We start from the raw sequence: 15781 nt of genomic DNA on the forward strand, positions 1-15781 counted from the left end.
AAAATAATAATAAATCTTTTTTTTTCAATAGTTGATCACTTTAAAATTGTAAATGTCATTGCACCCGGCTAAAGTACAAACAATAAACTTTCATTAAGTACCTACCATTAAAGAAAATATTTACACATAGTTTTAGACGTTTTAGTGTATATCCTAAATATATTTCTAAACTGTAAAAAATGAATCCTAATAAAGAGTAATTGTCAAGATAAATAAAGATTAATATAGCCACGTATAGGTGGTATATTATTATATATCGTATACTATCGAAAGTGTTTTGAAGAGTTTGTCCTACTTAACAGTGTCATTAGCATTCATTTATAAATTATAATTAATATATTTTGAGCTTTCAGAATTGAATTTTTGCAGAATACCATAACTTAATTCTGAATAATTAAAAAATTGTTCTTAATTCATTCACCGATTCAAATTAGTTTAACTAAAACAATTGTTTTTCATGTAAATGACCGGTTATGCCGTTATGTCATAATATCAAATAATACACGAATAACTTAGGTTCTTATATATTATCTTTGACTATACTCAACAGTTAACGATTAAGTTCAATTATAATATATGTATAACTTAACTTATTATTGCTTCTACTATCTATTTACTCTTACTTCACTTGTTTATTAAGTATGAAAAATGTCTAATGTCTATAATACTTGAAAAATTAATACAAGTTAGAACCTACTACAACAACCTGAGTGAAGGCTTTTTCGAGTCCTACCATTATACTATTTTAATTTTAAACATTTTCTATTCATATATTTTTTTGATGGTGGACAATAATTTACGTATAGTTGAATATTATTACTTATTATTTCTTTGTTGACGAAAAAATCCGCTTACAATACATTATACATATAAATTGTGTAGTAAATAACAGATACAATAAAAATTATAGCATATACGAATAATATTAAAATTCGTACTCAATTAATATAATAAAATATATATATGGTATCTATATAATTTTACAGCCATAATTAACTATTAACTAATATCCATAGTATTTACTATAGCCATCAATATATTCGCAGGTGATGATTTTAAGTATGTTTTAGAAGTATTATTAATTAAGAAACTTTCTTGATTTCTGGTAGATTAAGTATTAATTCGAAAATCGAATCGTTCCATCAAATAAGGGCCAATCTATAGAGTTATTTAATAGTTTCAACAAAAATGAATAATGAAGGTTACCTACTTCTCCTTATACTTAACGATTTTATATTGAAATATGATAACACTCCATTATAATCTAAATGTCATGGACGTTAAACTTTTTTTTTAATGTTAAAAAACGAAGAAAATGATTCTGAACAGCTTCAAAATTCTGAGTTACACCTGTGTTATTTGAATAGATACCAAATAAAGGATGCATATTCTAATTGGCATCTCAAAAATGCAAAATATATATATTTTTTAAGCCATTTAAATTATTAAAATTTGTACAAGTACGTGTAATGAATCCTAGATTATGAAAAGCTTTATTAACTATTTGATGTGTGTATTAAAACACGTTCCAATGATTTGATCATTTTTAGTCACACATACATTTTTTTTAAATGTGGTAGTTGTTTACAGTTTTTTGGTTAATAATATATTATGTATAGAAATAGAATAATATGTACTCACCTTAAATATATTCATCGTACCTACCTGACCACCTTTGGTGCCTACCTACGCTAAAATATATATTTTTTTTATAAATATACAGTGTATATTATACACTCCTATTATGGATGTATATTGTCATAGTATTTATTATTTATGATTTTATTCAAATAAATATCTATTTCTCGTTAAGTTCATTGAATATTCTATTACTATACTTGATTTCATAGATTTAATAAGTTTCATATTGGACATTTGAACCGAGTATTTATTACGTATTATTCAAATGTGTTTACCGTTTTAGTAATGTAAATTTGAATATTTTAGCACATTCAATTTGATTAGGCAATATATAACATTAATAATTATTGATTATATGCCAATGTATACTCACCAATAAATCATATAAACAAGGAGCATTATAGTAGAGTGTGCATTTCAATGACTGATAATTTTTATTACATATTAAAATAATATAATATTGACCTTTAGTTATTTGAAAATGATAGCATTATATTGTCAAGCACACATAACCAATGGGTTTTTTTTTATTCCAAACAACAAACTTTTATTTTCTTAGTGAAAGTTTATTTGTTTCAATGTCGATTTGTTATATTTTGTCCACAGTTATAATAAAACACTGGTATTTTATGATTATAAATAAACGGTACCTAAAATAATATAAAAACAAAAAAAAGGTCAATGAGGGATCAACCTCGTCATCCCCTCTATCATAAATACGACTGTGCTTTTCAGAATCTAAAATATGTGAATTATTACGTATTGGAAATTATGAAGTGCCGGAATAAATACATTTGAATTTCAAGTTAATAGAACCATGCATATTTAGTTTTTTCATAGTACATAATACATAAAATATTATATTATAATATATTGTATTGATATATTGAATAGTCAATGAGATGAATACAAAAATACTAAATTATGCATTTAATATTAAGGAACAAAATATCGAATCCATGTAGGCATGCAAAACTTTCATATTTACGGTGCACCTCAAATTTTCACCAACCCGAATGTCTTTTTTTTAATATAAATACGAATTTTTCGGATATAACAATTTATTGCACAAATTGTAAAAAAATTCGTAAACAAATTTGTATAAATAAACATATACCATACATTTCCATTTTTCCAGTTAAAACATGAAATACTTTTTAAATAATGTTTATTCTACCTAAATTTTATAGTTTTAAATTTGTATTATTTCTCGGATGTAAACTTCAACAGGTACCCATGTCCTATGTACCTATTTTTACTAAACGGTGAAAACTAATTAATTACACTGTATTGTTATTTTAATCCACACGTGTGCAGTATTTTTCCCTGAATCCAAAACTACCGACCAATAAAGTGCATGCAGATTAATTATGTTGATTATTTTGTATTATTTTCTATATGCCACGACCCACATAATTTTTGAATCAGTTCTTAATTCTTAGTTTTGGGATACGTTTAAAAATTACACTTTTCAATATACATTGATGTGTCTATGATATATTAAAACAAAAATATCAGGGTGGTTTTAAGTGTTTGAACCTAGAAAGACATTATTCGGAATTTACCCATACTGTATACCAACATGCAAAGTTTATATAAGTGGCGTATAAGATTCAAAATTTAAACATATGGCAGAACATTTCTTTATCTCGACGTAAAAGATAAAAATTCATAATAATTAATAATATTCTCCATTTAAGTTCTGAAAAATGTTTCATATTATTATTTCCCTTCGTGTAATTTACATTGTTTGTAAAACATTTAGTAAGCTAATAGTTTTATTAATCGTAATAGTTGGGAATTTAATAACACCTTATAGGTCATAATAATTTTTACTAAAAGTTATTAAAAATTGTTTAAATATTATGTTTATCTAACTAAATTAATACAAAAAAAAAACCATAAATCTAGCCCCTATTTTAAGGTGTAATACGATACACTGTATACAGTTAGAAATTTAAAAGCGTGTACTGCGTGTAGTTGTAACATGAACTATGTGGAGATATACGAGTTTCAATAGTTTTGTTAAAACATAAAAGTAGCCAGTAGGTATATAGAATATAGATAATATAATAAATTTAAATTTTTGAGTTCTGGACATTCTGGTGTTTATAATAGTCAATGTCAAGTGACAAATAATAAAAACAAAATATAAATTAAAAATCCATTACTCATGTATTTAATTATTTAAATCAAAATATTACAATTACCTACAACTATTGATTTATCATTTTAAACTAGTAGGTACATTATTATATGTTCTAAAAGTTAGACAGGAAATTTGTTATAAGGACATTAAATATTATTTATTAGCATAATAATGTGCATCAGTAAACTACAACAGTATGTCAATATACATTAAGGGTGTCGGAGTCTGCGCTTTTTTTAGTAAAAAAAAACATGTCTTACAGAAAAACTCTTACACCCTGTATTTTACTATTTTAGTCAGATTTTGTTAATTTTTATTTTCTTTAAAAGAAGAGAACATTTTTTAAGTCGGATTAAAGCCCCATTTTCAAAATTATAATTATAGAAGCTAAAATATGCATTTTTATTACAATATTTGTTATTTGTCAGACGTGTTTTTCCAGCTCTATTTAAAGTAAAATGAAAATCCAGGCTTTGATCTGACCTAAAAAAAGTTCTCATGTTTCAGATAAAAAAAAATTATCAAAATTCGACTCATCAATGAGGCATATATAATTTTCAATAAATTGCGGAAAATTGAGAAAACCAGGACCGACACCCTTAACAGTAAAATACCCAATTTTTTATTCAAGCATCATAGATTTGACCCAATTCACATATTACCATAATATTATATTATATTCTTGAAATATAAAACCAAAACTGTAATCCTTAGTATAATTAATAATAAGTAATAATAATACAAATTCTTAGATAATAATATTCATAATGCTTTATGAGAGTGTTGGCAGAGTGTTCAACGCTTTTTGTTTATAGAAAATTATATAACTGTGCAGAACGAAATAAGTGTAAAATAAAGGCTACATAAAGGTGCATCAAGCCTAACGTGGTAACTATTCAAATATTATAGAATATTGACGTACCGACCTATTCAGCTGCATATTTACTTTTAACCTATATATTTTTTTGAACTTATAAACAACAGAATATTACTATAATACTGTTAATTTGCCATTTTGTTTCACTACCTGTATAATGATGTCGTATAAAAATTAAAAACTATGATGTACATAAAATAATTTCAATGTCGGTAGTTGTTGACAGTATTTTTGATTTGTTTGGTTGACTACCGCCAGTAGGTACTTGCTGCAAGTGATTTTACTTAGGTGTTGTTTGGTAAATTGTGATTATCATTAACGGCACACGGCGTGGAGCGTCGGCCAATGCTGATAACATTCATCGTATTATTCTACTTATAAATCTATCATTTTCGGTTATACCTATACATCTCAGAATAATAATATATCTTTCGTAAATAAAAAACTGATTAAAATTTAGTTTTTGCATTTTATTGGGGCTTATAAAAGTAGATATTCCTTAAAATAACACCGTCTTCTAAAAAAAAAACTGTGTATACGCCACACCGTATTTTTCCAAGTGCTATACCTAATATAATCACTTTGAGTTCATTGTACCTACCTGTTTGATAATTATTTCATATTATTCAATGCAGACAAATGTTCAATACTACTATGAGCCGACATTCGTGAACTCCTTCAACCGTAATCAATTGATGTACTTTATTGTATTCATATTTTGTAAATATTGATTTTTCTTCGATTCTTTGTACATTTTTGGTATATATTATATTCGAAGATAAGTAACGATATTGTCTCGTATATACATTTGATACATGGGTACAAAAAAAAATTCACCTTGTATTTTCATTGTTGTTGAATAATTTAACTAATATTTTTTTTACAGTGAAACCCACCGAAGTACAAATCATATCAATAAAAGGATACGCAAACCATTTGAAAAGTAATGAAAGCCATGTGATTGAGAAAAATGAAGTGTTCGCGTCGGAAGATACAGTTGATCACAAGAAATATACAATTAGAGCCGACCGGGTGTATCAAGCCGAGTGCCGTTCGAAAGGATCTCGACCATTGGCTACAATCGAATGGTATCTATTAAAAAAAAATCAACGCTTTAACGTTGGTCAATCGATAAATTCCACTCGTACGATGGGTGCATCGTCCCTGATGGTCTTATTGGGAGAACAACGAGGCGGTGCGTCGGCGAATTTAGAAGGTACAATCTCCGGCGTGGTGGAAACACAACAAGTAAGTAATACGTTCCTTATTTTTACGATTGTTACTTACAATTTAACGAATTATATACACGAAGCAAAATATTATACATTGGGCTCGATAGTATATTGTTTGATATACCTATATTATATACATGGTCAACCCGTGTGCGAGATTTTCGTGGAGGGGGTTTCGAAAAAAAAAGTTATAATATAGATACATAAATTATTAATAAATAATATTATATTTATATTCATTTTTAAGTATATGAAAATTGTTTACATCAATAGGTTAGAGTGGTTAAACCACACATTTAGGAGTTTAGCAGAAGTACACTTGCTTTTAATACAATAAATCTAATAAATGTTAATGACCTAGATGCAGAAAAAAGGCTTTGTGGGAGGGGTTCACAGAACGAGCCCCCCCCCCCACTATTGTGCACGTGCCTGTACATGATTACATGATGGGTACACTGAACTAGAATAGAGCCATCACTAATACTTTTTTTTTTATAATCATTATTATGTCAGTGAGCATATACACGATACACTTACACCTAAAACCTAATTGTCTAAAATTGAAATGTGTCACTTGTGCGAATGGAATATTGTTATAAAATACGCTTTAATGATAATTATACGTTGTATTTCCACAATAACAACGACTGAAACTAAGACATGTCTTATAACCACCCAACCTTATATTTTGCACACAGAACGCATAATTACTATTTACTATTATAACTGTATCAATGAAAAAATACGACTAAAAGTATTTCAATATAATGCGACGAAGATGTCTAAATTGCATAATATGTCTGTAAAAAAATTAATTGTATTACATTGGACACCAATATACTTCAATAGCACCTTTCAATTATATTTTTGAATATTTAATGACAAGCCGTAGTGCAGTACATTTTTAATAAAAATCAAATTCTCAAAACAACAATGTCTTGGTTAAGCCTGTATTATTATTTTTATTTTTAAACCGTATATTAATATGGTATAATTATTATAATATACCTATCTCCAAGAATTATTTTTACTAGGGTGTTGTACAAATATTTTACTTAGTTATGGAGTTAATTAATGGGATATTACCTTACTATGTAATGTAATATATAAATGTAATTAATTGTCAAATATACATTTTAATTATGTTTATAATAATTATGTATATACATTTTAGTTAAATAACTATTAAACACTTAGGTACCTAATATATTTGATTGCAAATTAAAAAAAATATGTTTAAATAAATTAAAGAAGACATGCCCACATTTATCAGTTATGATTACTGCGTGGATTTTCCAAAAAAACTGGAAAATGTCTTTAAACAATAGGTACGACTTGATGCACTAATAATAATACTACAAAACTTAAAAATATGCCTTTAATAATTGTTCTGAACATAATGTTAAATAAAAACATAATTGAACAAAAATCTATTTCTATTACAATCAATAACAAAATGTCTGATAAGTATTCTGTGTCACTATAGGCAACCTGTTAGACAGGCAGTCCGCTATGTATTTTATAAATAAAGTTGTTCTCTCTCTCTCTCTCTAAATGTACGTAATTTGGCATTATCACCATTGTTCTTCATTTATGGTATTTACGAAAATGTATCATTTACAATTATGTTTACACTATAGGTATATTATTTAATTGGTTCTATAGGTAATATGTTTGTTTTATGGAATGAATGTACATTATCATTTCAAAAAGATTTGTAAGGGGTAATATTATACCTACACTTTGACAGACTGCCGTTTTTATTGATTTTTGTCTTTTGAGTTTTGATATAGGTTATAACTTATAATCATATTAAATTGTGGAATAATTATCATCGCATGATAAAATCGATCATAATTTTTAAATTATATAGATAAAATAATCAGTTGTACCTACAAACTTATAAACAATTTCAAATATAATTTAAGTTCATTTTTAATTATAAATTTCATTAAGTGTTAGGTAATAATTTTAAGCAATAAACAATATATATATTATATATATAAATGTAGATATTGTCCATAGAAAATACTGCGTTTTTGATAGAAATTGTTTTTATTATAAAATACTATCACATCAATGGTTATGTATCAAAATCTTATGGTTTATAAGACCATTCAAAACTGCCCTATACCAACGCAAAAACCGAAGTATAAAAACCATTAAAATTTAAAACATATTATATATTTTCTAAAATAATTATGGAAATACAAGGATTAATAATTAAAAAAAAAAATTGTGTTCTGTATTTTAATCCCAAAGAGAATTTATCCTTTATGGTTTAACATAGAAATGCACAGAAAGATAGATGTGCCATGTGTATGCACTATTTACAAATTAATATTATACGACATATTTTATTTTATCGATTGTTACAAAATACAGAATGTTTACCCAATACAACCACTTCCATATCTAGAATTACTATTATTATTATTATCATTATTGTTCTATTATAAACACACAGTTCTAGCTAATGAATAATGATCAAAAACAATAGCGGACCACTATAACTCAGTTAATTCATCAATTAATGTATTTCAGCATCATCGCCGATATTTGTATTTGTTCTAAAAATTAAGTTTGCCTCTCTGACACAATACTATGCAGTTTGACAACAATGACTATTATTTCGATTTTATTTGTAAATGACAAAATACAGCTACCAGTTTCCCAAAACATATTTTAAAAATTCATTTGTCGTAAAAAAAAAAAAAAATACAAAGCAGTATAATATATTGAGTAGGTGCTGATATAAATAATTATTTGACGATAACGATTATAACAAGTGAAACGTATTATTACGTACCTAGTTGACTTTTATCATGAATAACACTATTATTGATTAAACTAGGTTATAGGTAATACCTATACATTATTTTAGAAAATTGTAAAATTTTGTAGGCACTAGGCAGTAGTTATATTAGTTAAAATACAAATGTTAAGGTATGTATTTATTAATCAAATCTGTCATGTGTTTTCTTATGAAGTAAATGAACAAAATTAGTTTTAAAATTAATTATTTCATGAGTAATACTATGTTTAGTACGTAAAAAATAGTATATTTAAAAATGATTGTAATGTTTTGTCAACATTATTATTATTATTCAACCAACATAAATAATTATAATAACAATAATATATTATTATAACAATAATTTATATTGCTCTCTCTGATAAAATAGAATATTATAATATATTAAGCTGTTGATGAGTAAACTCATTAAGTTTACACGTCAACAGTTATATGGTTTACCTTGACGAGTCACTGCATGGTAATTTCCTGCACTTGATGAAATATTTTAAATGTAATTATTAGGTAAAAATGTAAAATACTATGAAAATGTAAGAAACGAGATAGGTGTAAAGTGATTGTGGTTTGAAAGTAGTATTTTAAAACAATGTTTTAAAATACTAAGCCTGCGCCCGGATATGTTGTGGTAAGGGAGGAGGCGTCCCCGTGGTCCAGGTATGTAAATGACCCATCAGATTGTCAGCTTGAACAATTATTAAGTGGTAATTTATTATTTTTATGGTGTAAAAATTGAATTATTACATTTTAAGACAAACTGATTAGTATATTAACAAAAAGTTCAGGTGAAAATAAAATGTATAGGTACCGTCCTACCATATGGTACCCATATACCTAACATATGTTCTTAATTGTTATCTGCTTTTTTATAATATTTATATATTATGGACCTTAATGTTTTGAAGTTATAATTTTATTCTTTGTAATAAATATTACATTTTTAAGCCTTAGGTAGTTAGGTATTTAAACTAAACATTTTATGAATTCTCAAGTACAAATTAATATTTAAGATAGTCTGATAGTGTCTAGCTGGTGAGTTAGAAAAAAACAACCTGTTTTAGATTTTTTAAATTGTAACCCCTCACAATAATTTTATTAAGATTTCCGCCTTGAGGATGTGTATTAGGAGATTGTATTTGAGTGAATAAAAAAATGCGTATAGCACTATAATGATTGTAAATGATTCACCAGATCACAGGACTTCAAACTACGAAGGACAAAACATTTCAAACATTTTTAAATGTACTATTTTTTACGTACTAAACATAGTTAGGTACTTATGAAATAATTAATTTTAAAACTAATTTTGTTCATTTACTTCATAAGAAAACACATAACAGATTTGATTAATAAATACATACCTTGACATTTGTATTTTAACTAATATAATTACTTAGGTATATCGTATATTATACGTTAATCAAATGATGACTCACATGATTGTGTAAATATGCCACCAATTCAACCATATTTCGAATAAACATTACTGTTTGTTCAGACAGATGGTATTATGCATTGGATTTGTAAATATTAATGAGTTTTTCTGTATATACACATAAAGTAAAATTCATTATTTTAAGTAATAAAAATGTGTGAATGTTGTAGACAGAGAAATCAAGAAGTGTTTGGTTACATAACAATGGGGTTTTATTTTATCTATGATCATTTGTTTAAGAATAGGGTTTAAAAAAAAGCATAGTGTTATAGACGAATATCTATTGAACATTTTAATTTATAAAATGTCTGTTCAATATTTTAAAATCTATAACATCAGAGTAAACCGGAAGATTTTTTTATCATTATGTTAATATTATTTAATCATATAAGTAAAAAAAAAATACTTTTATTCTTGGATATTATAATAGTGGTTCATAAACGCAACAATATATTTTACATTAAACCTACGCAAGTACGTAATACTGCGGATCGATGGATATTTATGATTTAAATTGTCTATAGGTAAGGGTGGTAAGGCGGTAAAACATATTTTGTTAGCAAAGTTACCAGCTTGCAACATATAAAAAAAAAGTACTTCTTCGTTAAAATCTTTTTTTACTCGACTTGACTTTCTCAATGGGACAACGCATATTTGTTTGTCCCATTGAGTTGTTTAATAAGGTATAATTTTTTGCGCTTATAAATAATTGTATACATTTGCACATTTGAGGTGCGTTTGTGTATTTTGGGATTAGTAACACTCGTATCAGTCGTATCTACTTGGATCTCTTAAAATTATAAAATAATAGGCAAATTCAAATATTAAATTAATGAATAAGAAGTAATATTTTTTTTCGAGTGCATACAAATTAAAAGTAGTGTTAACTATACCACCTCAATTGAGTAATAAATGACTATAGTAAAATATTAAAGATAATATTTCAAATATATTGGTTATAAGTTTTAATACAATACTGGCTTTTGGTCATAATATAATTTAAAATGTGAAATGATTTAATTTGTGCATTGGCTATTTGGATTCAGTGCTAAATTGATTCATTAAATCAACTTAGCTTTGAGTGATTATGTGCTGTATCATTTAAATATAGCTGTAACCTAAAATTAATAATAAGATGATTTATAAATTCTCTGTATTTAATAATATTATACTCAGTAATTTATTATCAATCATTGTTGTAACTGTTACGTTGGAACTAGGGATAGTAGGGTAGTAATTTCTAAACACAAATATGTTATTGTTTCTGCCGCCGTGAACATTCACCGCTACTTTTGTTATCAACGCCAACTATGATCAATTATTTCAAAATATTTACGTATTTTGATATCTAGTGTTATTCCTGTGACCAAGTATAGGGGAGATGTGGGGGTCGAAAGAATGTCAAGAAATAATGTTTTTTTTTTTTAGGAAAAGCTTAAATACATAATACTGCGTTGTTCAAATTCAGAATAAAAATGTAGTTATTTCATTATAATAATCCTATATAGTATGGCGAGTATAGGTATACACTTGTTAACCTAGGTTCGCACGATGATAGTGGCAACCGTGACACAAAATATCATGATGGACGATAGTATCATAATGTAACCCCAGGGAGCTAGTTAAAATCACGAACAATAAATAAATAGTGAAAATAAAACGGCGAAATGTTTTAACATCGAAAACCATAATATCGATTAGTAGGAAATTCTTCTCGTAGATATATTATAAGAGAATTTCGTGTGTAATGTTACTTACACGGTTACATCTAAATAGAATAATTAAAATTTCATGTAATTGTGTAGGTACTGTTAGTCTTGAATCACGTAATAAAAATAATTACGTGGTTGGGCCATTACCGAATTCGTAGTCGTCCATATTATAGTCGAAGTAAAACAATCAGTGTTGTACAACTGTCATATCCAAGTAGTTATAATACGTACCTATATATATATTATATATAAATATAAATATATTTGTTATATAAAGTGTGTTAAACGATAAAGGTAACACAAAACATTTCGAAAGCATAACCCTGAATGAATTCGGGTTTTTTTTACCGCATAATAAGGACAAGATATGACACTTGTTTTAAATAAAAATTTCAAATTTCACTTCCCATTTTTTAGTTTGGACTTTAATTAAATTTATTTTATTTGAACAACTTTGACTATAAAGTTTTTCCTATTTTTTTTTTCTTATTTTTATTTCACATTATAAATACACCGGTTAGGTTATTCTCGTTTACCTCCCCCAACTGCCTACCACTACAAAAGTTATATTCAGTGTATATTCCACTGACTAAGATGTAATAACTATAATATATGACTTATAAATATTGATTATTGACAAAGGAATAAATGATAATATATAATAATAATATAATAATATAGTATAGGTAGCGACTGTATGATTACAACGTTTATTAGATAAATATACGGCTACAATAAATCGCGTGGGGATTATGAGCTAAAATAAAATATTATACAACTCGTGTTCAACGAAGTACGTGCAGGATTGTAGAACTTTATAATACAGTGGCGGTAGTCGTAACCACACACACTTTGAAGAAAAAAGTCGTCGTTAAAATCTGTACACTTCTATATAACATATCAATATGGCACAGTTCTCCACAAAATCACACCGTTAAATACCGCTTGGAGGTACGCTGATATAATATTCGTTATACATCGATAACGCACACATACATATAAAGTTGCATTATTGATTAGAACCGCACACCGGACACATCGGTTAATGAAAATTCGTAAAGATACATCTTTCAGGACTATCCATATAAAATACACTTGATATGTCTTCGGTCTTAAGAAATTAAATGTCTACTACCGCGAGTGTCAACGGGAAACCATCGTAACGACAATATTAGTGTACTCGCGTCTCGTCTCGACTTCACGTGGTGTGATACGAGTTTCCACAGCCAATAAAGGTGCGAAATTTACCATAAGTACCTATGCATATACGTATCGATTTTTTAGTAAAAATAATAAAATTCCGAGAACACTCAAATTCGGCGTTACAATATTAAATAGTGACGTAGTGTTGTGGTGAGAAGAACACATCCAGATATTATTATAATAACAATAACGTATATTCATCAAAGGGATTGTAATGTGTAAACACAACCGCGAAGAAAAATAAGTTAAGACAGCCTCAAAAGAAATTCGTTCTGCCGTCAAACGTAAACCACGATTAAATGTACATATAATATGAAAAACCCATGAAAATTACAAAGCAATAATTAAACATGTGTTCCGCCGGAGTGCAGATAAATATTGATGCTATCCTACGAGACAGAATAATTATTATACGGAAACGTTTTACGCACACCACTCCTACCGATGATAAAGACGTTACACATATGATGTGCAAACCAAAGGGAATATCGTTGCGGTTCGTGGGCTCTGTTCGAGACACAATAATAGAACGAAGAAAAAAATAACAATAATAATATGATGTTTGCATAGCAGGTCGGTCCACGGTCGACCTAAAAATCCGAATAAACACGCGATAAACGCACCACCACGGCCGGAGAGTATTCATCGGATGATCACCGCTTAAAACAAACATGTTTTTCGCTGGCGCGGCACCGCGCCGAACGGGTAATGTAAAGTTGTCTAAGCAAAAAGTAAGCATTCGAGAAAATATATAAAGTATTGCGCACAAGTAAGTATAAGTAAAGCGTACGCCCGAGCAAACATCCGGCGAGTGTGGACGTGTGTGCGTATATATGTATATATGAGTACGATATACGCACCTATACATGTGCGCGTGCGCGTGTGTGTGTATTGCAGTAAGCTTTCAAACTTTGTATAATATTAAGACAAATACGAACATTTTTAACGAACGAATCAACAGCGGCAGTAGAAATACTACTGTAGTTTTTGGCGAGTTTTACGGGTTGGTGTAAACAAATAATAATAGTAATAACAATAATACTTCTACGGGAAAACTCAGAGGCGGTAGCGAAAAACGTATACAACAAAAGACGAGGGGGCCTGAACAAACAAACCTACTATGCAGCAGCAGCAGAGAAATACATATATGTATATTCATTGCCCGCTCCTCCTGCCACCTCGCCGAGCCCTGCCTGTGCCTGTGCCTGTGCCGCCCAAGTACAGCAGTAGTGAGTGTATATATAACTTTGTTGTGTATTATGTTTGTCGACGGACTGTGAATAAATAAAGAACAAGTTTTTAGAGTTTCTGCGGTGATGGCGACGGGAAAACCGAGTTCGTATTATATACGTGTTTTTATTGTATTTTCATAATATAGTACCAGCGCGCGGCCACGGCGAAGTATATACTTTACTAGCGGTAAAGATAAATACAACTGTACTGTGGTTTAAATTATAAAATAATAATATTTCTATATCACATACGAAATTGAACTTTTCCGTTTATGCATAAAATCTCCAAGCAACACTAAAATTATCAATGATTTGACTTTTATTTTTCTTCGGGACAAAACCCATGGGTAACATTTTAATTTTAAAAGTGGGCCACCGTCATCAGATAAAAAAAAAAGTAAAAACAAATATTACTTTATTAATAACTTTACTTTATTCAATTTGAATTCCTTACTTTAACTTTCCTTCTCGAAATATTACTCGAAATCAAGTTATGCTGCATCAAAGGACCGACTACCTACTCGATTTTTTCACAAAACATATTTTTCTATATAGTGTAATATAGAAGAAATAAATTAATAACCTTAACCATAGACTATACATTTTATTCGAATATATTACATATTTGTATTATTATTATTAATATAATACAAATATTTTCACTGATTTAAAAATTCATATCGATACAATCTGCCAAAATAAACGGGATAAACATCGAAAAAAAAACAATTCCAAAGTCAAGTGAAATAACACGAACAATCCACAAATTGCCTATCAGCTATAACTCTAGAAAATACCAAATAATATTAAACAGATTAAGAACTGGGCATACTAAAATTACCCTCACATGTCTCACATGCGGAACCCAAAAATCAGTGAAACATATTGTGAACCTAACTACTATCACAGTAGGTAGGTACGTAATGTCTCCATTACGAACAGGAAAGAATAAAAACAAAATACCAGACCAATTGTATAAAATCATTGGACCATAAAATATCAAATCGACGAATGGAATTTTAGGAATTCAATATTTAGATATTAAGAGACAATAAAATAAAATAATTGTAAATACAGCTGATAGCCATTGTTTTTGAAGCTTATAAGCTCAAATAAAACAAATGTTTAAAAACATTTTCATAAGAAATTAATCGTTTGAAATCGTGTTAAATGTTGTCACTTCATCAAACTTTATACTATACAATTATAACAATTTTATAAAATATTTTTTAAAAAAATATTGCATTATAATAATACCATACTGTTAATTCATAGGTAATCCAAATATAAATAGAGATATTATGTTAGGATAATATAAATATGCATTCAAAGTTATACTAAGTATAATTCACAAGCATTACAAAAACATTAGGGTAAAGTTTATATAATATTATCTTGTATCTTGTATCATATAAGTCGTATTTATTTTGGTAGGTACATTCGCAATACGGTTGACACCTGAGTATTACAAAATTGCCTTCATACTTA

General features: G+C 27.8%; 1 protein-coding gene across 2 annotated transcripts in view; it reads left to right on the forward strand.

Moving 5' to 3' along the window:
- The window catches only part of LOC132937398 (uncharacterized), a 172736-nt gene that overhangs the window by 119775 nt on the left and 37180 nt on the right, over window positions 1-15781 (forward strand). For both annotated transcript variants that reach the window (XM_061004217.1, XM_061004216.1), the window contains exon 7: window positions 5554-5915. In XM_061004217.1, coding sequence (XP_060860200.1) covers window positions 5554-5915 — 362 coding nt within the window. The remainder of the gene's footprint in view (window positions 1-5553; window positions 5916-15781) is intronic.

This window comes from Metopolophium dirhodum, chromosome 1, assembly GCF_019925205.1.
Source record: "Metopolophium dirhodum isolate CAU chromosome 1, ASM1992520v1, whole genome shotgun sequence".
Taxonomy (NCBI): domain Eukaryota; kingdom Metazoa; phylum Arthropoda; class Insecta; order Hemiptera; family Aphididae; genus Metopolophium; species Metopolophium dirhodum.